Source organism: Calypte anna, chromosome 17 (genome assembly GCF_003957555.1).
Source record: "Calypte anna isolate BGI_N300 chromosome 17, bCalAnn1_v1.p, whole genome shotgun sequence".
Lineage (NCBI taxonomy): Eukaryota > Metazoa > Chordata > Aves > Apodiformes > Trochilidae > Calypte > Calypte anna.
Genome location: NC_044262.1, coordinates 769,023 through 796,751, shown reverse-complemented (window position 1 = coordinate 796,751; position 27,729 = coordinate 769,023). Strand labels below are relative to the sequence as shown.

At 55.7% G+C, this 27,729-nt stretch overlaps 1 protein-coding gene across 1 annotated transcript; it reads left to right on the top strand.

Annotated features, from left to right (window-relative positions):
- The first annotated feature begins 194 nt into the window (after positions 1-194).
- Positions 195-26,940, top strand: ARRDC1 (arrestin domain containing 1). Its single transcript, XM_030461441.1, has 8 exons — positions 195-437; positions 12,583-12,693; positions 21,789-21,839; positions 22,328-22,482; positions 22,902-23,084; positions 23,418-23,594; positions 23,793-24,207; positions 25,096-26,940. Exons 1-8 carry the CDS (start codon positions 320-322, stop codon positions 25,158-25,160), a joined length of 1,275 nt encoding a protein of 424 aa, XP_030317301.1. The 5' UTR covers positions 195-319; the 3' UTR covers positions 25,161-26,940.
- Positions 26,941-27,729: the final 789 nt, after the last annotated feature.

Sequence of the window (27,729 nt, the reverse complement as noted above, 5' to 3'; positions counted from 1 at the left end):
CCCCGGTTCCATATCCTCCCTTCCCTCACTCCCCAGCCCCACACCAGCCCCCTCCCCATAGCCCCCCTGTAGCTGCCCCTTTTCCCCAGGGCCATCCCCAGCCCTTCCCTATGCCCGTCCTTTGCCTCAGGGCCCGCCCCAACCCCACGGAGCTGCCGGGCCGGGGCTGGGGGAGGCGGAGCGGGGCGGGGCGGAGCGGGACCGCGGGGGTTGGGGCGTCGCGGGCCGGCGCGGCGTGGGGCGGCAGCGGCAGAAGCAGCAGGAGCCGGAGCAGGTATCGGTATCGGTACCGGCGGAGCCGGGCCGGTCCGGCGGGGCCATGGGGAAGGTTCAGCTGTTCGAGATCCGCCTGGGAGACAGCCGCGTCGTCTACAGCCCCGGGGAGCCGCTGGCCGGCACCGTCACCGTGCGGCTCTCGGGCTCGCTGCAGTACCGAGGTGAGCCCAGGGCCTTGCCCGACGCTTCCCGGGATGGGGGTGCCCCGGGGGGGGCTCCCCGCGGGGTCCGAGGGCGGTGCGGAGGGTCCGGGGGGCTCGGGCAGCACCCCCTACCCCCTCCTCCCTTCCCGGTGACCGAGAGCCTCGGGGCTTGCACCGCGCTTCTCCCCTTCCTGCCGGGAGGCGGTGCGGGGCTGGAGGCAGCAACCTGCGGAATGATTTCCTCCTCTGCTTCCTCTTACTTTTTCCTCCCATCCCATGAGGAATAAAAAGAAAAAAAAAAAAAGGGTGGGGGTGGGGGTGTGAATGTATCTGCTCTCCCCCTTATCAGCCTAGCTCGGGCTTGTCTCACAGGAGCCTCCGGAGCTGGCGGGTGCCCCGGGCGCTGGCACCGGCAGGTGACCGGAGCATCCCGGACCCCTCCTTCCCGGCAGCGCGGTGGTCGCGGCCCCCGGGCTCCAGCCCCTTGAGCTCCGAAGCACCGGAACGTGTATTTTTTTTTTACGGCAGGACGAAGGGAGGAGATGGGGATGTGATGTCTCGGCTGCCCCCGCAGGAGGGCTGCTCGCCCCTTTGCCAGCCGAGTTTTTGCGAGCAAGCGTTTTGTAACATCTCGAAGGAACTTGGACGTTTTGAGTTGTGAAAGTAGCAGCTCAGGAGGTGCCCAGGCTGTGGCTGTGGATATGTGTGCTGGGGGAGAGGGTGCCCACCCAGCTGAGGGCAGGGGGTGGTGGGTGGGTGGGTGGCTGTCACTCCAAGGGAGACCCAGGTCCTGTTGGTGGCCGGGCCGGTCTGTCAGGATGGAGGGACATGGATGGGCTTTGGGGGAGGTGAGCTGCTCGAGTCTGAGCTTCCAAAGTGTGGGCTTGCTCCCTCACCCTAGAGAAGTCATTTGTGTTTACAAGTTTTGTGCTCAGTGCCGTGGAAATGTGAGCTGATGTGCTGTTTTCCCTGAGGTTGTCTTGCTTGCTGTGCCCATGTGTGTGCTTCTTCCTTTACTGCAAATTAGGGGGGGGGGAAGGACCAAAGAATGGAAAATGCAAAGTCTCTTGCACAGAGACTCAGCCTCTACGATGGTGCCTGTGCTTGCCTGTGTCTTGTGTTCATGAGCACCTCTCCCAGTTGTCTGCAATTGCGTTTTGGAAGCTTCCTCAGGAAAAAAATATCTAGGACAAGTACAGACTTGTAGACTGGTTAACTCCTTGTCAGAGCAGAACAGTTGCACATCCAGCATTCTCCCCTTGGAGAGTATTCCCAGCAGTGCTGCTTCCACCAAAGACGTTCTTAAATTGTGGCTGCTTTCCATCCTCAGCCCATCCCATTGATTTCCACCCCAGTTCCTGAGGCCCCTCTTGGTGAGATGAGTGTTTGGGCAGGGAGGGCTCGGTGGTGCTGGCCCCTGGCACTGCCAGCTGGCTCTGGTTACACCTTGCTCTTTGTTGCCTCTGCTGCTCCCATCTTGGAGTGGAACTCCCAGGTTCTCCTCTTAAGCTTCCTGGTGTGCTGCAGCTCAGTGTTGTGAGGAAGGAGGAAGGTGTCACATTGTTCTACATCTCCGTTCTGCTTCCTTATTGCTTTGCCTCTGAAACTTTGGGGTAGGGTGTGTTTGTCCCGAAGGCAGGGGGGGGTTTGCTCTTGGATCTGTTGCTTGATGCTAATGCAGGGACTTTGGTGAGAACCTGAGGCAGCTGAGCAGGGCAGAATCACTGAGAGGAATCCAAGATGGGCTCTGTGTGACTGTTCCTTCTGTGCGGAGGTGATCTGAGTGTCTGGTTTGGGCTGGGGTCCCTGAAAGTTGGCTGGCACAGCAGCTCACCATAAGTGATGTCTGAAGCTGCCCAAATGAGCCACTGTGGGATGTGATATCACTATCTGCAGAGTGCAAAGTGACTGTTGTGTGCCCTCCCTGCTGCTCTGCCTCCTGCCATCTCTAGTGTCCAAACCCTGTGCTGGGTCTGGGATGGGCACCATCTCCTCCTGTCTGGCTGAAGGAAATGTCTCCCCTTCAGGAAAGGAGGAGGCTCGTGTAGTTGCTGGAACATCCTTCTTGGTGTCTTGGTGTGACAGCAGGCAACTACCTGCTGGAAAAGAGTCTGCAAAGGGACCAGTCAGCCCGGTTGAGCTCACGGGCTCAGCAGGGGAGCATCAGACAGTCTGTGGCAGAAAGCTGGGGTGTCAGAAGAGGTGGGTGACATCAATTTGTCTGATGCAGTATAAACACCTCCAGTGACCAGCAGTGACATTTCAGTCTAGTAAACAGCTCTCAGGAGGAGATACCAGGTCCTGCCCTGGTGCAGGCTGGCTCACAGCACTGAGGTTTGGTGCTTTCCATTTCCTGAGCTGGACAAGCCTGGTACAGCAGCTCTGCTCAGTGCTGTGGTTTGGGAGATCACAGATTCAAACAAGCCTGTAGATGACTACTTCACAGGGTAACTCATTATATAGCTCCTGAAAATTGCACCTTCTGAGAGGTGGACAGTAAACAAACAGCTTGTTCTGCCTTGCTAAAGGCACCAGGAATTTTGGGTCAGAGGAAAGCCTGGCTGGGGACACACCTTCTGGGATCATAAGTGCTCCCACCTACACTGGTTTCCGTGCCAGCCCTGCTGATGAGCAAGAAAGGCTGTTCAGCAGCACATCATCTTCAGCTGACCCTGCCACAGCATCACAAATGACAAGTGGCCTTTGGTGACCCACGCAGACCTTCCTGAGGAGGCAGACATCTCCCCGTGGCCCTGCCGGGGTGAAGGTCCTTCCCTGGAAACATCTGAGCCTCGGGGGAGAGTGCTAATGGGAATGCAGAATTCCCAGTCATGGAGCTTGGCTTGCTGGGTAAATCATCAAACACGGGTGTACAAAGAATAATTAATCCTAACAGGAAGCTGGCGCTGGGACAGCTGGAGATGGAGTTAATTTTGGGGGAGGGAGGAGGGAAATAAGCTGGTTCCCCAGCAGCCCTGGTCACTGGCAGGAGAGTGCTGGAACAAAGGCTGGTGCTGCTCGGGGGTGCTGGAGCACTTTCCTCTCAACTCAGTGGCTTCCAGGGGCTGTGCTGATGATTTCAGCCCTGGTGCCATTCAGCAAGGCTTCTGGGAGGCAGAGATGTGATGTTAAAGTAACAGCCCTCTCTCCCGGGTCACTGAGAGTAAAGAAACTGTGAGTGCTTTACAGAGCAGATTTTAGCACTTTGCTTTTCTCTATTATTTAACTGTCCAGGTTTATGCAGTGATGACTTTAAAATCACTGCCTTGAACTACAAAAGCTCCAAACACAAGTGCCTGCCTCTGTTCGTGCTTTAGAAGTACCCAGGTACATAATTCCCTTTTCTACAGAGCAGTGAGCCTGTGAATCATCATTTTGTTCTCTAATATTAACTGTAGTTAAGTATTCTCACTTCTCACATGGAGAACTGAGCAAGCTGGTGGTGAAGAAGGGAGCTGAAAGGAAGTCACCCAAATCCCAGATCGTGTGTCCAGAGTAAAGGATTGACTTCTGCTTCCTGAGGAGGAAGAGGTGACTTCTGTTTCCTTCTGTCTTCCTGGGAAGCAGTTTGGGTTTGCCTGCTGTAAAGTGGTTCTGATGTGTGTGTAACCTGGTCCCTGCCAGGGAAGAAGAGGGGACCCTGAAGGACTGCACTGGCCATGGTCCCCTGAAAGAGAGGGAGATGTTCTTGCAGCAGGGCTGTGGTTTGGGCTGCTCGGGATGTGATGGTGGTGAAAGGTTCCCTGGCTGGCAGTCTGAAGCTTGCTCTGTCCTGAGATGGGTCTAGAACTGTGTCTTCTGTGCAGGTGGATTGGAAATGTCTGTGCTTGGCAGTGTTGTGTCACCCACACATCGTGGTGGGACAGGAGGGACCCAGGGCTGGTCCCTGCTTTGGGGGGCAGGGTGGGAAGGGAGCTTGGTGCCTGCAGAGCTGAGCAAGGGCCCAGTGGGTTTGGAAGGCAGGAGCAGAACCAAAGCTGTCACCATCCCCTGTGACACCGGCAGTGCCTGGTGAGGTCCTTGGCATGGGCTGGTGGTGGTGTGTGCCAGGAGGAGGCTGGCACTGGTGCACAGGAATGCTCCTATCAGTCTGCAGCATCACTGGATGGCTCCTGCTCCAGGGGATGTGGATTAACTTTCCTTTCTCATTGTCTGGGGTGAGACAGCAGGCAGCTGTATGGCCAAGTCTGTCTGAGGCTGTGGAACAAAAGAGGGATTTTTGCTCTCCTGGCTGGCTTGCTGCTGGAGCTCCAGCTCCTCTGGAGTCACTAACTCATCAAGAGGTTGTTTTGTGTCTCTTGTCACTGCAGTGTGTGCCTCTCTCTGCTGCTGTCCCCACCCGCACACCACTTGTGCTCATCTGAACAAACGCAGCTTGCAGCTTCCCTTGGCTGCAGGAGTCTGGTCTCAGGTCTGCAGCTCCCCTCTCCTGGATGACAAAATGAGAGAGCAAGTGAAGCGGGGAGTTCTGGCTCTCTGATTTGCTTCCAAGTGTGACAAACAGGGTGTGAGTGCTTATCCTTTCCCTGGAGCAGAGCAGAGCTGGCAGAGTGCAGTTTGTCTCTCAGGGCTGGAGCCAGGTAGGCAGCAGAGAGGGGGCTGGAGGGAGGGGGTCAGTGGGGTTGCATCCCTGTCCTCTGGAGGCAGCTTCCTTCCCATCCCTACACAGCCCTAACACAGGGGGAGCAGCCAGGGAGGGCAGTGGCCCCTCTGCCTGGGGGTGTGTGAGTGGGCATGCTCTGCTCATGGTGTGTTGTGGAAAACCCTTTGCTGAAATTCATCTTTAAGGAAGCCATCTGTCTGTAGGAGCCACGCAGCAGCTGCTTGGCTTGATGGAGCCTGGTCTGAGGCTCTCCTGGCCAGGAGGAGTAGGATGGGCTGCAGGGTGCTTGGGCTCTTCAAGGGGAGATGGGCAATGGGGTGGTTGGGTTGTGCTGTGAGGCTGCTGCAGACCTGACCTGTGCAGAAGCATCAGGACAAGTCTTTCTTCCTCCTCCTCAGGGCAGCTGCTCCTGAAATGTCCTGGCAAGCACAGCAGGAGCTGGATTTTGGTTTGGTACCTTGTTTCTTGATGGCTGGTTGCTGAGATAGGCAGTGTTTAGGCTGCTGTTGTGACCTCTGAGTTATGGTGACAGGGATGGCTGGGGAAGTTAATTACCTCTTTGTGCTGCTCTTAAAATCTGTCGCTCTTCAAATCTCTCGGGTGGAAATGTAAAGTGCTTAGGAGAGGAGAAAATGTGCAAAGGACCAGACTGCTGTTGGTCAGCAGATTTTTGTCTCGTGCAGTTGTGCCTGTGTGTGCTCTGAGTCCCTGGGTCATGTCCAGGATCTGAAGCAGGAGGTGAAAAGGCTTCAGACCACAGAGATGGGCAGGCTTCTGCCTCCTTCTTGTGGCTTTTGAACAGCAGCTCCATATCCCCCAGCTCTCTTTGGTCAATTAAAACAGGCTGAGGTGCCAGTGTCAAGTGGGAGCTGGTTTTTTTGCTGTGAATGAGTTTGTGGATAGAGGCTTCCCACCAGCAAGTGCTCAGCTGTGTCTGGGTCCTGCTTGGTTCTGCGTTCAGAGGGGGGGTCAGAGCTGTGGTGTTCAACTGAATGGCTTCAGCAAACTCCTGTGGGGTGCTGGGACCCTGAGATGCAGGATGGTGGTGGTGGAGAGGATGATCCCTCTGAGGAGGTGAGGGTGACAAGCCACTGCCAGTCTGGAATTGCTTGGAGACCTAGTGTGAAAACACCCTGACCTCTGAGCACCTTAATCTTGATGAAAAACTGGAGCTTATCAGATATCCGTAGCAAAAAGGCCGTTTCCAAGAAGCATGAATCATTTCTGGAGCACTAATGCTTATAACTTCCAGCCCTTTGTTCTTGCTGACAGATCCCTGCTCTCAGGGGCTTTGGCTCCAGGGCCAGAGGTGACGGTGCTGCTGCAGTTTGCTCCCCATCCCTCCTGTACACACCCATCCTCATCCCAAACACTCCCTGCAATAAATCTGGAATGAAACTGGCTCAGAAGGCAACATCTCTGGAGAGGAAGGTTCAGTGTGTTGGGATGGGTTGGTGCCTTCTTGATGGGGGGTGTCAGCAAGGGGCTGAGTGTCAGGTCCCAAGGGGGGTTTTGCTCTCAGCTCTGAATGCTCCATTTCCCATCTCCTTGGACCTCTGCAGGTGTCCAGTGGGACCCTGCAGGCTCTCACCAACTTGCAGCACTCCTGGCATAGCAGGGATTTGTTATGTATCTTGTGCACTGATAATAAGAACATAAGTTGTTTTTCCAAACTGATGATCTTGCTATAAATAGGGAATCCAGCTGCTTGCACTGAATGGCATCAAAGAGAATTGCAGGAGCAGCTCTTAGTCAGAGTGAAGTGGATTCTGGCTGCTTGTGCTGAAGGTGCTGGGGGAGGGGGATTTCCTGACAACCGAGAGCTCAGCGTGGAGTGTGAAATCTCCAGTGGGCTGCGTGGAGATGAGGTGCTGGGATCTCCCATGGCACCATCCCCACGGGAGAACCTTCCTGGTGCCGGTCCCCGGGTGGGATGAGGAGCCACTAAAGGCAGGGCTGCTTTACTGCTTGTAAATGAGGCTTTTCAGGAAAAGGCACTTGAAACCTCCTCTGCAAGGAGGAGGTGAGCTGGCTCTGGGCTGGTGCCTGGGAGCTGCAGCAGTGTTAAATCATCCGGAGGTGGCTCAGCACATTCCAGCTGCTGACTTGTGAGTTCCTTGCCTGAAGGCTGGATGGGTCCTGCTGCAGATACAGATGAGGTTTTGTCCCCTCTGCTCTTGTCTCTTCTCCTCGTATGAGGGCTCCAACCCATCCCACCTGAAGTGTTGTTTTCAGGTGCTGCTTCCATGCTGCTCCGTGCCATGGGTACAGGGGCTCGCTCAGGACACCTGGAGATGGCAATGCTGTTTCAGCCCTGGGTGCACGTTGGTGGTGGGTGCCCAACCGGGAACTGGCCTGGCCAGCTGGGTGCTGAGGTGACCTGGTGAGTCTGCTCTCTGAGAATGGGCACAAGAGCTGGTGAGGACGTGTCCAGGAGCATCCCAGGAGGGATGGAGGAGGCACCTCCTCTCCTCTGCATCTCCATCACATCTTCAGCTGACCTGTGTCAGGCTGTGTGCTGGGTGGCAGAATCAGCCAAAAATTCTTGTTCTAGCCTGAACTGCTGGACAAGTGTAGCTGAGGGTCTGGGGGGGACAGGAACGTGCCTCAGTCCTGCAGCAGAGCCCACAGGAGCACTTGTGCTCTGCCATTACTGCAAGCCTGTTAAGCATGAATTTCCAGAACTCTTTGAAGCTTTTATTTAGAAAGAGCCTGAAAAGGGAGTAGGCTCTGGTGAATCAAGCTCTTTGTGGTAAGCAGTGAAACCTGATCAGTCGGTGTTTATCTGCCTGTGCTGGCTCCTGCAGCCCGTGTGGAGGGGGGGATGCAGAGGGGCTGTCTGGGGGCAGAGCTGGTTAAACCTGCTCTGGGGTGTGGGAAGAACAGAGCAGAGCTGGCAGTGGTCACAAACAGAGGTGTGTTCCCAGGACATCAGAGAGCTCAGCCTGCCTGGCAGTGAATTGCTGCCTTGTTCTGTTCTGCCAGGGAGGTGGGAGAAGGTCCCTGGCTTCATTCACACTTGCTGGGAAAGAACAATCGAGTTTGTTGCTGAGTTTAAAGGGGCCCGTTTGGTACAGCTGGACCTGACTGGTCCTAAAACACTCAGCAAATGCCTCCTGGGACCTCCAGCTCTGTGTGTCAGACTGTGGTGGGGTTTCTTGCCTGGTTCTTCCTTTTTTTAGACAGCCAAGTGTACCAGAATGTCTGAACTGCTTTGGCCTAAAGGAGTGCTAAGTGCTGGGTGGAAACCTATTTCGGTTCAGGCAAGCTATAAAAAAAGAGGTTCCTCTCTTGTGTTCAGGGCTGCTCAGCCCCAGGAGGAGTAGCTGTGGTCCCTGGCTGTGAAGTGCTGAGAGCTGGCAGGTCCTGGCACCCATCAGCATTCCTGGGAGCTGCTGAGCTCCTGGCTCTGCTTCCCTTGTCTGCCTGCACAGATCTGCATCCTCCTTCAGCAGGGCTGGTCCAGGGGCCAGACATTGAAGATTGAGATGCTCTGGCAGCTGATGCATGTACAGCCTTGCTTCCTTCAATTCTAGTTGCTCTGGGCTCACAAAAGCAAGGTTAAGTTGTCCAAGTCCCCTGGGAAGGATGGATCTGTAAATTAGGATCTGTCTTGTTCAGGAGATCCTGAGATAAAATCTTCTGGACCTCAGCCCTAAGTACAAGGTGATTTTGTGCCAAGCATCTGGGCAGCAGGGCAGGGGTGAGATGAGGAGCTGGGCTGTGGATGAGGAGTGAGAGCAAAGGTGGTGACAGAAGTTGTGTTGTTTGCTGGGATCTGCTGGGTAGGAAGCTGAGCTGCTCGTAGCCAGCACTGGAATTGCTGCAAGCCCTGCCTGGAGCTTGGTCCCAGCACTGCAAAGGCAGAACCAGCTCTGCTGTGGATGGGGTGCACAGAAGCAGGGCTGGGACACAGCTCCTGGAGGAGGGCAGGCACGCTCCTCTCTAGTCAGGACAGAGTTTCCACCTCTGAATTTCTGCCCAGAGAAGTAGAAAGGAAAGATGCTTCTTGAGGCTGAAGCTTGGCTTCACTCAGCAGGGTTGTGGGAGACCTGCACAAAATTCTGCTGCTCTCTGCTTCAGCTGCAGCCTCTCTGCCCTTCCCCTGCTCGGAGGTGGATGTTGGGAGAGGATGCTGTGAATGCTGGCAGTGTGGCTGAGGTGGGTGGCTGGCATGCAGATTTTCAGACTGAGCTCTGAGATCTGCCTCTCCCTGCCAAATATTTTGTTTCCCACAGAGCCTCCTGTGCTGGTGTCTGATCTGGCTCAGGGTGTCTGCATCTGCCACCCTGTCCTGGGAGAGGGGAGAGCCTGGTCCCTCTGCCTGCTGTGATCCTTGCAGGAGGATCCAGGGCTGGCATCACCCACCCTGTCCCCTGTGTGACAGCAGTGACAGCCAGGCCACCAGGTGAAGGTGAGGCCAGAGGTTGGGCTCCCCAACCTGGTCCCAGTTACAACTTTCTCACTTGGGGTGAGGGTGGGCAGGAAGGCCCTGGGTGTGCTGGTTGGCATCCTTGCCCTGTGTCTGCAGTGGGGGAGTGACGGGTGTGTGGCTGGAGATCCCTCCCAGGCCACATTCACATCGTCCTCCATTCAGTGGGCAGGGTAACCCCATCCTTCCCCACCTCTCTTCCCAGGCTGTTTGGGTGACACAGAACTGGGACCTCCATCAATCTGGAGAGAGGAGATGCTGGGGAGCTCCTTTCTGGAGCAGGTTTGGTGATGAGGAGGTGGGATGGGGTGCAGGCAGGATGCCCGTGGATGCTGTGGGATTTCCTGCCTGTTGCCAAGGAGCTGCAGTTGCCTTTGGCAGCAGGACTGGCAGATCCAAGGCTTTGTGGCACGTGGCTGTCCCCATCCCACAGCCCCTGTGGCTTTGGTCACCCAGGGATTTCCCACCTGCAGCCTGACACGTGTGGCAGCCTCGTTAAATGCTCTCAAGCAGGGATTTCATTCCAGATGTTGAGATGACCCCTGTCCTCCCAGGGCAGCCAGCCTGCTGATAAAACTCTGGGCTGCTATAAATAACCCTGCCAGCTCTGCATGGGGAAAAAGCCTTTGGTGTGAAACAGGAGTCCAAGAGTTTGCTTTCTTCTCCGGGGTTGTACCTTGACCCCTGATTTTGGGGAGGAGCTGGAAAATGTAGGTTTCTCTGCTGCTCTAAAACTGGTGGAACAAAGTTCCTGCAGAGGGGAGGGGATCAGCCTCTCAGGGAAAGGACTCAGGTGAATCCCTGCCCTGCTTTTCTCCAGGCACACACCTCCCATTTGCCCTTTGGAGACTTCTGCAGTTGCTGGAATGAGGAATCCTCTGCCTGTCCAGATTACCTTGGTGGATGTGTCCTTCTTTGTGCTGGGGCTAAAATAACTCCTGCATAGCCAGGATAATGGCTGGGAGTTGCTTGGCCCCTCTCCTGTTGTTGGTACAGATGGAGTTTTCCAGTCTGTGTTGAGGAGCTGGTCACAAAATCACAGAATTTGGAAAGGACCCCTCTGAGATCATCGACACCAACCCTTGATCCACTCCCCCCGTGGTTCCCAGCCCATGGCACTCAGTGCCACATCCAGGCTCTTCTTAAAGAGAGGTTTCAGCTGCCAGAACCGCCCTGGTCAGCTTGCCCAGCAGGATTTTGGAGGTAGAGATGTGCACGAAGAGGGGAGGGGACACACGGATCTTCTGCCTTCCTCTTGCCCAAGGTGCAGCAGCCGAGGAGGGGACATCACTGGGTCACCAGCAAGCAGTGATTTGAAGTCTGTGGCTGCTCTCTGTAAATCACCTTGGAAGAAAGCAGACATGCCCAGCTCCTGGCATCTCTATTTTTACTTTGTGCAGAGATGGAAATGGCTGAGCTGTCTCCTTTTATTTCCAGGATTTGGCAGGTGCTGCAGCACAGTGCTGAGGTTGTGCTGCTTCCTCCCATCCCTGGGGGACAGCAGGGGTGAAGCTCTTGTCTTCTGCATGGCTTCCTCATTCATTTCTTCTCTGCTTGCTGCTCTGTGCCTTTCCTTTCCACTTCCCTTTCAGGTTTTGTACTTTTTTTTTTTTTTCTTCTGTATTTGTTGAAAGCAACCTGTTGAAAGCAGGAGCATGGGAACTGGGGCCACTGGTAGCACTGGATTCCAGCAGTGGTTTAAATGGGTTTCTAGTAACTGGAATTGGCCTGTTCTGATCTAGAATCTTCTCTTATTTTCCCTGCCTGCAGCTTGGCACAGAGATTTCCTTGGAAAGGCTCAGACTCTGCATTTTGCTTCCTGACAGTCAGGCTGAGGAGCTTTGTGCCTCAGTCAGGCTCTGGTTGCAGCAGCTCCCAAGGTTTCCAGACCCGTCCCTGATGCTGTTTTTAGCTTGCAGCTGCCCCCAGCACCATGTGCCCAGGTCCTGTCCCTCAGCTGCCCCTGTCCCTCCTCCTGCTCGTGGGCAGGAGCCTGCACCCCAGAGCCAGGCAGGTCCCCAGGATCTTCCTCTGCCCAGGGGATGCTGGTGGGGAGGCTGATTTCATGCTTAGTTGTTCCAAAACCTGCTTTAGGGGTAAGAGAAATGGTTTGACCTGTGGAACCTCCCCCATAGCCCTGGGAGAGCAGGAGCCCTGCAGCTGCTGGGCTTTAAATCTCTGGGGATGAACTGGGGGGCTCTGTGGCTGCCCTGGACCTCAGGAGGAACAGATGGGATGAGCTGGGACAGAGCCATCCCTGTATCCAGTGTGCTGTTGTGAAGAAACCTTGGTGAGAACCAGGAGAGGAGATGCTGGGGCTGGGACAAGGCTGGAGGCCCATGATGGAGCTGTCAGCATCCTCCCTGCATGGGGGGAGCACCCCGGATCATCTCCTGCTCCTGCTCTGCACCAAGGTTGGGCTGTGACGTGTGTCTGTGGCACAAACATCAGTGCCTGGTTTCAGGCTGCTGGCAATCAGCCCAAACCAGCTGTGGGCAGCTCCTCTGGAAGCCAGGCTGCAGGCTGGGCTCTGGGGTGACTTTCCCCAGGCACCAGCACAGCTCAGGTGACACTCAGGGCTTTGGGAAGGGATCAGATGCATCCCACATGTCTCCTGTGTGTGGCATTGCCCTGAGCCCTCTGTCCCCAACAGGAGAAGGAGGATTCTGGGTGCTGGGGGGCAATGTGCTCCTCAGTGTGATTGGGGGTCCTGTGCTTTAAAAAGGGCAGGGGGTCTGCTGCAATCCTTTGAAGGAGACACTGACCCCAGGTTTGGGGATGTCCATGCGGGGGGCTGAGCTGGGAACTGCTTCTGCTGCTCTGGAGGTTCCAACTCCCTGCTGGCCCTTGTTCAGCTGGGGTTAGGGGCTTGTTCTGAAGAGGTTTCTCCTCCCAGAGCTGCTGGGGCACTGGGTGGGATGCCCAGCTCCTTCCTGGGGGAGGGAAATGTGGATCTGAGATGAAAGCCTGACCTGGATATTGATCCCCCTGCAGAGAGGGATGGGTTGGGGTTCCTTTGCTTTCTTTTCCCCCCCTGTGTGTGTTTTCATGAGGCACAGCTCCGAAACCATTCTGATCTGGAGGTTTGGCTTTCTGGCAGTGCTCAGGTGTGTGCTTTCTGCCCACAGCCATCAAGGTGAGCTGCGTGGGGCTCTGTGGGGTGTCCAACAAGATCAATGACACAGCGTGGACAGTGGAGGAGCAGTACTTCAACAGCACACTGTCCCTGGCAGACAAAGGTAAGGCCCACAGAGATGTGGTGGTGATGTGTCACTCTGAGATGCTCTACAGAAAGGTGTCCCCAAGGCTTGAGCATCTCCTTGCTGTGACATCCCCCTCACTGCTGCCTTGGCCCGTGCTCTGAGGCTGGGAGCCAATATCAGGGACTACAGGAGCTGAGGAGGAGAGGTGCAGAGAGAAATCCTGAATAGCTGCAGAACTTGGCAGGACCTGGAGTGCTGGGACATGGCTGCCAGCAGCAGCTTCTGCTCTTCCAAGGCCCTTTGGGTTCACCCTGCTCTGCTTCCGAGCTGTGTTGGGACCTGTGGAGGTCACCAAACCCTGACCCACAGAAGCCCTTGCAGGCCAGGAGTAGTTTTTATCAAAAGGGATGTGAGGGTGTCACTTGTCCTCCAGGAGAAACACTGAGAGTGTGGCAGGAGCAGCCTCAGGAGTCACCACCAGCACCCTCTGGAAGCCCAGAGACAGCAGCAGGGCTGGGTGATCTTGTGGGTAAAGTGACACCAGCAGCCTCTGGGGAATCTGGGCTGGGATGAATGCTGCCTTTCTGCTGTTAAATAGGTCAGCCTTACCACAAATAATTCATGCTGTGCCCTGGCTCCACTTGAAATCCAGACCTGGCAGTGTTCACCTGCTGGATGTGGCACTGAGCTCCAGCAGTCCAGGAGGCTGGCAAAAACCCAGGGGAGCAGGAGCTCAGCTCCCTGGGGCTGTTTTATCTTTTAGCAGGAAATGGGGAAACTGAAGTGGCAATTTCTGCTCAGTCAGCAATTTTTTTTTTTTTTTTTTTTTGAAGGGAAACAGTTTCCTTGGCTGCATCAGGAGAAGTGTGGGCAGCAGGTCCAGGGGGGGATTCTCCCCCTCTGCTCTGTTCTCCTGAAACCCCACCTGGAGTCCTGCATCCAGGTCTGGAGCCCCTGTTACAGGAGGGACATGGAGGTGCTCGAGTGTGTCCTGAGAAGGGACACGAGGATGCTCAGAGGGCTGGAGCAGCTCTGCTGTGAGGACACTGAGAGAGCTGGGGTTGTTCAGTCTGGAGAGGAGAACCACAAACTAGAGGAGAGGAGATTTAGATGAGATGTTAGGAAGAAGTTCTTCCCCATGAGGGTGCTGAGACCCTGGCACAGGCTGCCCAGGGAGGTGGTGGGAGCCCCATCCATCCCTGGAAGTTTTTAAGGCCAGGCTGGATGGGGCTCTGAGCAACCTGGGCTGGTGGAGGTGTCCCTGCCCATGGCTGAGGCTGGAACTGGGTGAGCTGAAAGGTCCCTTCCAACCCTGAACATTCTCTGATTCTGTGAAGATCTGTCCTGTGGGGCTGTACTCCAGAGCTGAGGTACATTGGTGTCTTATTGCTGTCCTGTCTTCCAAAGCTGCAGTTCAGTTCCTGGGAAAATCCTGGTCCCATCTCCCAGCATCGTGCCAGGGGCTGCCAGGCTGCTCAGGTGTGGGACACAACCCCTGGGAGGGGATGCAGAGAGGCAGAGGACAGGACGGGGCAGTGCCTGTGCCTGGGGGGTGAACACTCTGCCTGTGAACCCCAAATCCTCTGGGAAACTCTCCCTTCCAGTGCTGCTGGGGTGTGGAAACAAAAGCCCTGGGGCTGGCGTGGCTCCAGCTTGTGGGAAGTGACATCAGGGTCTGTGACACAGCCCTGCAGCCCTGTCCTGGCCCCGGGATGCTCCTGGGGGTCTCTGCAGTGGGACTGCTGGGGCAGTCGTGCAGTGGCCTTGTGGGCATGGGCAGGAAAGGGGCTGGGGTGGTTTTAGGCTGCCCAGGAATAGATCCCAGCTGCCCTGGCCTTTCCTGAGCAGAATGTCAGGGAGCTTCAGACAGGGACTGTCCCTTCAGAGTGTCCCTTGGCTCCTGTCCCTTTCAATGTCATAGTTCCCAGGAGTGTTTGGCAGGGCTGGGCTGCTCCAGGGTCTGGCACAGGAGCAGTTTGAGGTGCAGCTGCCTCTAGGGAGGTGCACCCAGCACCCATGGGTGCTCCCTGAGGGGGTTTCCCTGCCAAGCAAAAAGCAGGAGGGTGCCAGAGACTGTGGGAGGCTCTGGGTCAGTGAAGGTTTTGGGCTTGAGGGAGGATCCCTGGGGTCCCATTGTGTCCCCCTCCTGCCAGGTCCTGGTGAGTGGCTGGAACCCAGGGGGATGGTGTGGGCAGGAAGGTTCTGCCTGCAAAGCAACTTTTCCACATCCTGAGCTGGGACTTCAGCTGAACAGTGAGCTGTGGCTTTGAGAACAGGGGGAGAGGAAGAGGGAGGGGGGGTGAGGAAGGGGAAGAGGAGGTTTGCAAAGCTACCCAGGCTTGGGTTGCTCTTTAAGTATCTGAGAGCAGCTCCCCAGTTCCACATCCACATCCCTCTGCTTGCAAACAGGAGAGGGGGCAGCTCCTCCTCTGTAGCATCAGCTCTCACTTGTGTTACAAGGGTTCTTTTTTGAGGGTGCACATCACATGAGAAAGGAGACAGACCCTGAAATAGCCCAGATGCCCCCTTTGCAATGTAAGGCATTTATTTAAGGTCTGGCCTCATCCTTGCCTTTCTTGCCTCCCTTGGAGCAGCACCCATGGGAAGGGGGACTTGGCCTTGCTGCTGGAGCATCTGCAGGTTGGGGAGAGGTGGTTTGTCCCTGGCAGCATCCATGCTCCAGGAAAGGCTCTTGCTGGGGCTGAGGAGGAGCAGGAGGCACCTGGGTCAGCTGAGGATTGTGCTGGGCCTTGGTCAGGGGTTTGATGAACTCAGGATTTTTGCAGAAAAGCTGCTGGAAAGTGCTGAGCATCCCAGTGAGTCCAGAGCCCCTCTCTGCTCCCTGCAGTGCCCATGGGTGGCTCTCCAGGGCACCCATTATTTGTCTCCCAGAGGGGGTGCTGAGGCAGGATGAGCTTTTCCCACTGGGCTTGGCTTTGATTTGGATACTTGCTCCCTGGTCCTGTTTTGTGGGGATTTGTTTGTTTGTTTGTTTTTCCTTGCAAAAAAAATGCAATAGGGGTGGGGGAAACCTTGCAAGCAGGGGGTGCTGAGTTTCCCTAAGGTGTCAGTGGGAAGGGGATGGAGTGCATCAGTTGCAGTGTGTACAAATAGCACAGCTTGTACCCACTGCTCTCAGACAGAGGGATGCTTCTCTTGCTCCAATATAATGGAGTAATTCAGTCCTGCAGAGCCTCCTGCTCCTCTCCCCCTCTCCTGCTCCAGCTCTGGCCCGACTCAGCAGGAGAGCAGCAGGTCCATGTTGTGTCTGTTCCCCCAGGGCTCTTTTCCTTGGCATCTCCCACTGCATTCCCATGGGTTGTGCATGGAGGGGCAGACTTTGGGTTTTCTCATTCCTACCTGAGTGGAGCCATGCAGGGACCTGGCTGTCATTCCCAGCTGACCTTACCTTGGCAGCTTGGTACTCAGCTGGAAGGCACCTCAGGGAATTCCTGGCTGCTCCACAGGCTCCCTTTGCTGGCAGGTTCCTTGCACAAAGAGCTGCAGAAGGGCAGCTGTGCATCCCCTTTTCCCTGGGGTGGTTCTCTGGGTGACAGTGCTGTGTCCAGCTGAGTTTAAAGCTTGGTGACCTGAGCCAGCAGGCACTGAGAGGCTCGGGTGTCTTGTTCTGTGCTGAGGATCTGCTGTGAGAGCAGGAGGTTGGGAAGCAGCAGGATGGGAGCAGGGAGGTGCTGAGCCCTGAAGGATGTGCTGGTGAGGAGCAGTATCTGCAGGCTGAGCCCAGGAAAACCACACTGCAGGAGCTTCCCTTGCCTGGGGTTGCTCCCTCTCTGCAGCAGGGATGGGATCAGAAGGAGCTGTGTGTGTGTGTTCAGCCCCATGGGCTGCACTTTGTAATCCTGTGTATTAGCTTAATCCCCCAGAGACTGAATTGGAGTCCTCAGTGTCCCAGGGTCACCTCGGGTGCCCTGGCACGGGCAGAATGAAAGCTTCCCACCTGACACCACTGCTCCAGCTTCCTGGGAGCTGGGAGAGCTCCCACTCACTTGCTTACAGCTCATATTCACTTCTCTGGGCTGCAGAGGTGGACGAGGAGAGGCAGGAGGGTGAGCAGGATGCTGGCAGCCAGGACTGTGCCTCCCGTAGCTGGGCACTGTCCTGGGGCACTGGGGCTGCTGCTTTTCCACCCAAAAGTGGAAAACACAAACCCACAGCTCTCCTGCTCTCTGCAGGTATCAGCCCTTTGGTATCAGTCTAACTGTGCAGCTTCAGAGGAGCTCAGCTTCCCCAGGGAGCAGGAGGGATGAATTGAAGCAGCAGGAAGAGCTGCAGTGCTACAGGAGGACCAGCAGGCACCAGGGACCTTTCCACAGAACAAGATTTGGCCAGCACAGTAAATGCATCCCTAGCTAAGTAGCCAGAAAGAAATTGCCATATGGCCCAGCCTGCTGTTCCTCTGCTAAAGGAAGCAAAAAATCTGTTCAGTGCAAAGGCTCAGCTCAGTCCAGCTCTGTCACCCCTGTGTGCAGCAGGAGGAGCACACTGCTGGCTGCTTGGCTGCTCCTCACCTCCTGGGGGTGCCCAGGGTGAAGGGTTCCAGGCTCCTGCTTGTGCCCATGGAGCAAACAGCACCCTCCTCTTTGTTATGATTGGGGAAAAAAAAAAATAATCAGACATTCAGCTGTCCTCTTTGTTTCCACCAGGGTCATGTCCAAGGAGAGGGATCCATGGAGTCACTGGGCTGTGTCCTGAGAAGGGAATGGAGCTGGGGAAGGGGCTGGAGAACTTGTGAGGGCCCTGGGGGTGCTGATCCTGGAGCAGAGGAGGCTGAGGGGAGACCTTGTGGCTCTCTGCAAGCCCCTGAGAGGAGGTTGGAGCCAGGGGGGGTCGGGCTCTGCTCCCAAGGAACAAGGGATGGGACAAGAGGAACTTTGGGCACAACTCAAGTGGTGCCAGGGGAGGTTTAGGTTGGAGCTAGGGAGGAATTTCTCCCTGGAAAGGGTTGTCAGGGCCTGGCCCAGGCTGCCCAGGGCTTAAAAAACCTGGGCAAGGTCTAAAAAATCCTTGGGTGTGGCCGTGGGTGTGGATGTGGCCATAGGTGTGGGTGTGTGTCAGGGTTTAACACTGGCCTGGCTATTAAACCGAGTAACAGATAATCTCTTTCTTCCCTGAGAGACTGATGGGTTGGAAACTAAACTACACAGCTTTAATGAAACAGTAATGATAAATAGGAAAAATTACTAAATATATACAAATATACAGGAAAATTGATCCTCCCCTCTCCCCCAGTAACTCTCCCATCCCCACTGAGGCTGCAGGGCAGCCCTGGGGAAGTCCAGGCTGGAATCCTGGGGTCAGCAGCAGTTGGGAGCTGGAGGCAGAACACAGAGATCCAGGCTGGGATGGATCAGGAGCAGAGGCAGAGGAAGGGATGGAATCCTCCCAGGATGCTGGAGCAAACAGGGACAGGCAAAGAAGAGGAAGCAGGAAGGGGTTTGACCCTTGTGATGCCTCAAATTTATCCTGAGTCTGAGGTGTATGGGGTGGAATACTCTGGTCAATTCTGGCATCTCTCTTGTCCATTCCTCCCCAAAGGAGGCTGCAGGTATGATGTTTTTACTCCTCCTGGAGGGTAAGATGTTCCTCAGAGCTGAGCAGTGTCCCTGGCTCTGCACACCAGGCTCTAGCAGTAATTATAACCATGGAGTGGGATCAGTCCCAGAGCAGACACTGAGAACCTTGCTGTTCATTTCAGCAGTGCAGCTGCTGACAGGAGACTGAGCTGAAAGCAAAAGCACGAGAAAGAAAATTCCCTTTATCCTGGCCCAAACCAGGACAGTGTGGCTGCGGGTGTGGCTGTGGATGGGGTGTTGGTGTGGGTGTTGGTGTGGGTGTTGGTGTGGGTGTGGCTGGGCGTGGCTGCAGGTGTAGCTGCTGTGTGGCTGTGACTGCAGGTATGGGTGTAGCTGCGGGTGTAGCTGCAGGTGTTGGTGTGGGTGTTGGTGTGGGTGTTGGTGTGTCAGTGTCTGTGTCAGTGCAGGAGCTGGCTGAGCTGCCGTGGTGGGGTGGTGTTGGTGGTTGTACCTGATGCTCTTAGAGATCTTTCTCAACTTTGCTGTGATCTTTTCTGCCCCAGTCGAGGTGCAGATGGAGCACAGGGGTGTGTGTGTGTGTGTGTGTGTGTGTGTGTGTGTGTGTGTGTGTGTTGTGGGCTGCCTCTCCTGGAGCAACCAGTCTGGGATTTCACCGGGATGAGTAATGGTGCTGGGCTGGGTCTGTCCTGTTCCTGCCCCAGCAGCCAAGGCACCTCCCAGCCCTTTGCTGGCTCTGCCCTGGGGGATCAGCCCTGCAGGGACACAGCTCCAGTTCCCTGGGATGGAAATGCTGGAGCTGGGCTGGCTGATCTGGGAGGGGATGTTCAGCCGAGGTCCCTGTGGTGGCACTGCCCAAGCAGGTCTGGCCTTGCTGGTTCTGTTGGTTCTGTTGGACTGTCCTGTTTGCACAGCCCAACAACCAGAACTGCTGCACAGCAGCCCTGGGGAAGCTCCGGTGGGACAGGGCTCCTTCCTGGGGCATGGTTGGTTCCTCCTGAGGCTCAGCCCTGCTCTGCTCTCCTGCCAGAGGAGCTTTCCCAGCCCTCAGCTGGCAGGGCAGGATGTGGGAAGGCAATTCCCCTGGCTCTGGAGGGATGAGGGATGGATTTGAAGGGCTGCTGGATTCCCCTGGCTCTGCAGGGATGGATTTGAAGGGCTGGTGGGTTCCCCTGGCTGCTGTCTCTGCCTGGCAGCACTGTCCAGGGAAGCCACACTGCTCAGGAAGGAGTCCAAACCCTTGGAGCACCCGAGCTGTGGTTCAGCAAGCTCCTCTTGCAGGGTTTGTTCAGCAGTGCCCACACAGACCTGTGCTCCCCACACCCACTCAGGATTTCCATGGTGTCAGGTTCTCCCAGCTCTGTGGGTGGGGAGAGGGTGGGATCAGGGGCATGGGCAGCTCCAGCTCTGGGTGGGAAACACCTGGATTTCTGTCCCTGCTCTGCGTGAGGTGTGAGCAGAGGGGTCGGGGTGTTGGGGCAGGGCTGGGGCTCTGCTCCCCACCACATTTTGGAGGCTCTGATGGGACAGGGCAGGGGAGGTTCCCCCCCAGGGACCCAGCAGAGGATTTGGTGTCAGCTCTGGATCTAGGAATTTCCTTTCTGCACACAAGGAGTCCCTGTTCCCCCTGTTCCCACATGGAGCAGAGCAGCAGAGCCAGGGATGGGACAGTCCCTGCTGGATTCAGGGCAATCTCCAAGGTCACTGCTCTGCAGTCTGAGGCAGCTTTTCCATGCTGGTAGCATGTTGTTGCTGCTCCTGCTGTCTGGGTTTATTTTTTTTCTAGGCTGCCTAGGGCTGTGGCTCCTTCCCCTCCGGGAATTTTTTGGGAGGATGTTTCCAGAGGCTGTGTAGGGTGGCTGAGCTCTCCTGGCTGGGCTCCTATCAGGAGCAAAGGCTGCAGCAGGTACAGCCCTGCTAATCCAGCTGTCTCTGCTGCCTAATGACTTTCTCAAGGTATTTTTAGCTGCATGTAAACTTCAGGAAAAGCTTTTTTTTTTTTTTTTTTTTTTTTTTTTTTTTTTTTGGCTGAGCATACTTTGGCCTTTGTTCAGACTTCTGGGAATGGGAAGGTACCAGCTCAGCACAGCAGCTTGCAGGGCCCTTTCTGTGCTCTGTGTTCCCAGCTCCCTGCTGCAGGGACCACCTGGGACCCCCCCCAGTGCCCCTGAGCTCCTCCTGCCCTGCTCTCTCCTGGACATCACTGCTCCTTGCTTTGGCAAAGCTGCTGGCTCAGGAAAAGCTCAAAAAGGAGAATTCTGAGCAGGCTGCTCCTCCTGGGGATCTGTGTCAGGGAATCCTCCTCACCTCTGCCTGCTGCATCTCAGCATCTCTGCTGCAAAGTCAGCCTGCAGGTGGAATTAGCAAATGAAATATCCTGGATCTTTACTGGGAGCTCTCAGGACTGGAGGGACAAGGGCAGTGAGTGGCTTTCCAGGGGCTTTGTGTCCCCCTCGGTGTCTGGATGCTGGGGATTGCAGCAGATGCAGTTCTGGGTGCTCTGCCCAGGTCCAGGGATGTCTGCAAGGCACACGTGTGGCTGTCAGGACACATCTTGTCCCCATGGTAATGCCCTCACTGGGCTTTGTGGCTGCATTGGACAGGTGAGCACTGCCACTGTCCCTCTCGGGGAGCCAAGGAGGCTTTTGCTGATGTTCTTCATGTGAGAGGTACCTGAGGGATGGGACAAGGTCACTTCGTGCTGTGCCCCTGCTGAGGGACAAGGGAAATCCCTGTCCCCCCTCTCCCTGTCCCCATCCCTGTCCCACAGGGCAGTGCCAGGCACTGTTTGGCTTTGTGCCTCCACCTGGTGACAAGACCTGGGGTTGCATTTTAGCCCCAAATGGGGTTTTTTTTTTCCTTGGGGTGGGGAGGGTTTTAATGGTTAATTGGCTCCTGTTGTCTGAGTGGGCAGGCTGAGGTATTGTAGATGCCTTCTAAGGAGAAGGGGTGAGCTTAGGCTTGGTTCCAGCTCCTGGGGACTGCTGTCTGTGTGGGTAAAGCTGTAACCAGACTGCCCAGAGCAGCTGTGGCTGCCCCATCCCTGGAAATGTTCAAGGCTGGAGCAACCTGGGCTGCTGGGAGGTGTCCCAGGGAGGTTGGGACAAGATGCTCTTCAGTGTCCCTTCCAACCCAAACCATTCTCTGACTCTGTAGCAGCTTGGTGCCTTCCTTATCATCCTCAGACACTGCCTCTGCCTTCTGCCCTGTCTGGCTGTGGCTCACTTGAGAAATATAACCACACAACGTGCCCTCTCCATGTGTCACCACAGGCTGGGGATAACCTCTTGCTGTGGTACTGGGATCCCTTAAACCTTGCCCCAAAGCACTTTATCTCCAGGGTATCTCAGCACAGAAGCAAGCACTGGGAATGGAGCCATCCCTCTCCCAGGAGAGCTGGGGACAGCAGGTGCTCCTCTTGACTCAAGCACTGCTGGTTGGATCTGGAGTTGTCTGGTGGGCTGTAGGCAGCTGAACCAGTTGTGTGTTGTTCCTCAGGTGGTTTCCTGTCCCTCCAGAAGGTGACAGCACTCAAGGCCACAGCCTGTCCCACTTACCTTTTGCTCTTTTTTCCCTCAGGGGTCCTGACAGCTGGAGAGCACAACTTTCCCTTCCAGTTCCTGCTGCCAGGTATGATGCAGATCACAGAATTAATCACAGAATTCGGAAAGGACCCCTCTGGGATCATCAAATCCAACCCTTCCTCCACTCCCCTGTGGTTCCCAGCCCGTGGCACTCAGTGCCACATTCAGTCTCTTCTTAAAAACCTCCAGGGATGAAGAACCCACCCCCTCCCTGGGCAGCCCATTCCAATGTCTGATCACCCTCTCTGCAAAGAATTCCTTCCTAATATCCATCCCATCCTGCACACAGAGACCTCAGGGTCAGGGTCTCTTCTCTTCTCCCTGTGCTTGCAGAGAATCCTTTCTGTAAGGAGGCTGCAGCAAGGTCTCTGAGTGACCTAAATGTTCATCCCCATGGATCCCCATGTGCTCTGTCTCCCAGGTACATGCAGAGCTCCTCGGGTGAAGAGGAAAGCAGTTTAAAGGGATTGTCCTTCAAGTCTGACAGGCCTGGTTGGGGTCCTTATGGTCCTTTTCTTTCTCTCTCAACTCCAGCCTCTGCTCCAACATCATTTGAAGGCCCTTTTGGCAAGGTCCTCCATCAGGTGAAGGCTGTGATAGACACCCCTCGCTTCTCCAAGGACTACAAGTGCAATAAAATCTTCTACGTTCTCTGCCCTCTGAACCTGAATGACATCCCTGACATAGAGGTGAGAGCAAGGGAAGTGCAGCTGGGAAGTGCAGGGGCTCCTTGTCCTCCAGGCTGTCTGGGGAATAACTTTGTGGCTGGAATCCATCCTGCCTTGCCACTAGGCTCTGCTTTGAGTGATTTTTGACCCTTCTGCATGGTGCTTTGAAAGGCTCAGGTGAATTTTCAGCTCACAGAGAGGTGTTGGCCAATAGCCCCAGGTGCTTGTGGAGACCTGGGTTTGGGGAGCTTGCTTTGGAGGGGAGAGTGACTAATGGGACTGATGGGACTCAGGGGTGTGTGGCAGTGCTGTGCTGCTGTTCTTTGCTTCCTTTAGACCAGACCTTTCTGCTTCCTTGCTTCTTTTGAACCTCTGAGTGTTTTCCCAAAGGTTCTCTGCCTCTCTTGAGCCAACATCTCTGTCTCTCTGCTGTCCTGCAGCAGCCCAACACCATGTCCATCACCAAGAAGTTCAACTACAAGCTTGTGAAGAGTGGGAACGTGATCCTGACAGCCAGCTCAGACCTGAAGGGTTACACCGTGGGGCAGGCGATCCAGCTCCGCACAGACATAGAGAACAAATCCGGGAGGGACACAGGGGCTGTGGTTGCCAGTCTGCTCCAGGTGGGCATCCCAGGGCCTCAGCCTTTGGGTTCTGCTGCTGCCCCATCCCCCTGGGGTGCTCTGGAGCTGGGGCAGTTCTCACCAGTGTGCATCTCTGATGGGAGGGTATGGGGGCAGAGAGGAGTCCAGACCTAACTCTGGTTCTCCCTTTGTGGGGCTTGTACCAACATATGATGAGTGTTTCTGAGTATTTCTGAGCAGTATTCCTGCTCTGTAATATGCACCTTAGGTTTGTGCTTGTGTTTCTTTGTGGGCTGGTCTTGAGGACTTACCTCCATGGGACACAGGAGATCAGCTGCAATCTGCTACCTGTGTTTCCTCCTGTCTGTACAGAAAGTGGCTTATAAATCCAAACGTTGGATTTATGACCTGAGGACCATCGCAGAGGTGGAGAGCTCAGGAGTGAAAGCCTGGAAACATGCAGAGTGGAGGGAGCAGATCCTGGTTCCTGCACTGCCCCAGTCCATCCTGCAGGGTTGTAACCTCATCCATATTGACTACTACATCCAGGTGAGTACATCAGGGCTGCTGGGGAGCTCCAGTGGGCTGAGCTGCAGCTTCTGGGCTCCTCTCTGGGTCAAGCTTGGTTGCTGAACTCTGTAGGGGTGTGGTGTGGGGTGGGGTGGTGTGAGTGGCCCTCACCTCAGGTGATCCTTCCCAGTGCCACGCATAATGAAGAGGATGCCACTGTTTCTCCTTCTCTTCCAGGTTTCCCTCAAGTCTCCAGAGGTTTCAGTCACTCTCCCCATTTACATTGGGAACATTGCTGTGAACAGGGTCCCCCTGAGCCCCTCCCGTTCCATCCAGCACATCCCTTCTGCAGTGGTACCCAGTGCCCCCCCGGAGGAGGAGGAGGCTGCCGGTGGCTATCACCCCATGGACAATATCTGCATCCCCACCAAAAGCCATTCCCAGCAGCAGCCGTTCAGCTACGCCCCAGGACTGAGCTTCCAGGAGATGAGGGTGGTGGACTCGGAGCAGACGGGCTCCCCAAACCACCCCACCCTCTGCCTCTCCACAGGAGCCACCGTCCCCTACTACGCCGAGGGCACCGTGGTGCCCGTCCCCACTGCCAGCTCTCTGATTTTACCTCCAGAGTACAGCACCTGGGGATACCCCTATGGTGAGCACCCCCTCCTCAGGGCTACCCAGGGTGGGTGCTAAACAGCTCCTGCCACAAGAGTCCCTTTGCTGGGGGGGATTTGGGGATGTCAGGTGCTGGGGACTGAGCTCAGAGGGGTCACGGGCTCTGCCTGCTCTGCCCGAGTCTCCTCTCACAGCTGTAAAAACTCTCTGTCCATTCCTGTGTCCACACCCATGGACCCTGGGCTGGTCCTGAGGGGATCTCCCTGTTCTGAAACGAGCTTTCTGCCTCCCACTGCTAGAAAAACTTCTTGGCTTGTGGTGAGGCTGATGGGAGCAGAGCCAGGGAAATGATGTAACTGGAAGCTTCTGTCCGGGTTGCAGTGGGGCAGCAGCTGCTCTGAGGACACAAGTTGTGGGTGTGGGAGCTTGAGGGACTGTCCAGGGTGGAAAAGGTTGGGGAAATCCCAGCGTGCTGGATTCCTGGAGCTGTGCTTGTCCCAGGCAGCTGGTGTGGTGGGGAACAGTGGTGTCTGTCAGCACAGACAGACTGGGGGCACAGTCCCACCCCAATAAACCCATCCCATAGTGCTGGGGTAACGTGGGGCTCCTGTGGTCTGGAGGTGTTGGAGCACGTGAGGATGCTTATGAAAGAAGGGGAGGAACAGAACAGGACTCTGAGGTGCTGATTTTAACCTCTGTAGGCCTGAGGACAGGGCTGGGGTGTCTGGCCCAGGTTCCACACATGCAAACCCCACGTGTTTCAGTGGGGCAGGTTGGAGGGTCCTGGAGAGGCAGAGCCTGCAGGCACCAGAGCTGGATGTGGGACCACTTGGGGTTTGCTCTGCACTGAGTTACCTGGATGTGGGGTGAAGGGAACCTCCCAGACCCCCACCACAATCACTTTTATTCTTTCTCAACCTCGCAGAGGCTCCTCCATCCTACGAGCAGAGCTGCAGCAGTGCCAACTCCAGCATCAGCAATGGCAACTGAGCCCCCCTGCCTGGAGTCCCCTGGGTGCTGCCCACCCTGGTGCCTGGGTCCCTGCCTGCTGCAGAGCCTGGGACAGCACGAGGCATCTCTCCAGCTCTGCCTGCTTGGGGGGGTAAATGGCACATCCCAGCCTGGGCCTTTTAAGTCTCTTTCTAGGGAGGGGTGGGGGGAAAGAACCAAAAAAGGGGCAGCCAGAGCAGCCTGTGTGTGTGTGTGTGTGTGTGTGTGTGTGTGTGTGTGTGTGTAGGAGAGGTCTGGGAAACTGAACCCTCTCCTCCTGCTGCTGGGGAGCTGGTTTTGCCCCAGGGGTGCCCTCTGCAGCAGTCTGTGTTTCAAGTACTGTAACCAACTGCTTTACTGTCCAAGCACCTGTGATGCCTTATCTGAAATGCTCCTGACTTGGTGTGGCTTCACTCGATGTGATGCCTGGGCTGTGTGGACTCCCTCTTCTCTTTTAGACTCTCCAGAATGGTTTTGGCAGCCCTTCCTCCTTGTCCTCATGGGTCCTAAGGGTGGCTGAAGCAGGAGGTTTCTTGGAGTAAGCAGGTCTGGAAGGTCAGGGGCTCCTGAAAAGCCCAAAGCACAAACCCTTGCTCCTCCTGGTTGATGGGGTGGGTGACTGGCAGCCTTTGGTGCCCTCAGAGGCTGCACCTCTGCCTGTGGGTGGTGGGAGCAGAGCAGCTCTGGCAGCAGGGAGCTGGCTGGGCACTTGCCCCCAACCCAAGGTGTCCTGGTGGGCTGTGGAGGGAAGAGCCCCCTGTGACCGTGGGGTGCCCACCAGACATCTCCTGGCCCTTTGCAGCAAGGGCAGCTTTTCAGAAGCCCCACAGGAGACAAATCCATCCCTGCTTGCTGCCGGACCACAGCTGCAGTCAGACAGCAACCTGGGGCACCAGCTGGAACCCCATCCATCTCCCAGCCCTGCAGGGTGCCCAGGGTTACCTGACAATCACACCACAAACATCAGTCTCTGATGCTACCTCTGAGTCTGCCCCAGGACCCTGTCCAGGGAGCCCCTGCCTTCCCTCAGGGACACCTCTCCTGGAGGCTCAGCCAGGCTGCTGCAGGGGGTGCCCAGCCTGGGGACCCTGGCCCAGCCCTGGTTGCCTGCTTGTCTCCTGAGCTGCCTCTGGAGCCACAAATGCAAAGAGGAGTCAGTGGGAACACAAAGTGCAAGGGCTCGTTTGCAGCCTCTCTGGGCCTGGCAGCTCGTGGGGGAAAAGCTGGTGGTTGTAAAACAACATTTTTCTTATTTTGTGCTCCCCTGCCCCTCTGGCTTTTTTAGTACCGATTGCCCCAGCTGGGGAAACCACGAAGCAGATACCTAAGAGCTGCAGGCATCCAGCCCCAGCTAGGATTGGGGACTGCAAATCTTTTGCACCACTGAGCATCTCCTGGTGCTGCCTCGTGCTGGGTAGGCAATGCCCCCCAGAGCTGCCCGGAGCCCTGCAGCCTCTGCCCTCACCTCAGCCCCATGCACACCCCTGGCAGGCAGCTGGGGACAAGCCCTGCTTTGCACTCTTTCTTTGCAAATGCTTTTAATTTTATTTTATTTTAATTTTATTTTTTTTAAGTGTTGAGCTGCTTTAAGGGTAGTGTAGAGAAGGGGCCGCTCTGGGCAGTGCTGGCACAACGTGCACCAATGTTGATAGAATGATTGTCATTGTCCCTGAGTATAGATATATATAGATATATATATATATCTGAGATGAAGTTTTGTTTTTAATGATTGAATCCATAAATACAAATTTTAATGCTGTATTTAATAAATTATTCTAAGAGAAATGCTGTGCTTTTTCATCCATTTCTGATGCTTATCCATGTGCCTGTTCATGCCACATCCTGGAATGCACCTTGCTGGTTCCTTACAAAGTGAATCAAGTTTTTTTCTCTCAGCAGGAAGCAGGAAGGTCCCTTCTGCCCCAGGGGACAAGCAGGGCAGTGGTGCTGGGGCTGCAGTTCCTGCTGTCTGGAGGGACTTTGGCAGCCTGTGGGTTCAGCTCTGGGTTTCCCAGCTCTGTGCCCTGAATTCAGGGTTTGGCCAAGTTTTGGCTCCTGGGCAGTGCTCTCTGCTGGGAGGATGAGGAGGGTGGGCTGTCCCTTCAGGAGGATGGAGATGGACCAGCCAAGGTCTGGCTGGAAGGGCCAGAGGAGCCCACCAGCCCATGCCCTGTCCTGAAGAGCCATTTGGGATCAGAATGGCAGAAGGTTCCTCCCCACACCCCCAGTTTGGTTCCTCCTCACACCCCTGGCCAAAGCCTGGCAGTGTTGCCAGGGTAAGGAGCCTGAGATCAGGAGGATTCTGCTTCACCCTCTACTCAACCTCTGCTTCTGCCCAGCTTTTATGATTTAGGACTCTCTCCTTTGCCTGCTGGTCTGTGCCTGCCATTCTTGATATTCAGGGGGCAGAGGCAAGTTCCTGATGGTTCTTTAGGGTTTTTCTCTTCCTCCCAGTTAGCTGAATCTGTGCTTTCCCAGCTCAGCTCATGGCTCCTGTGGCTCCCCCAAAATCAATCCCCAGCAAAGTGCTGTGACTTTCAGTGTTCCTGCCCAGCCCTGCCTGTCCCCC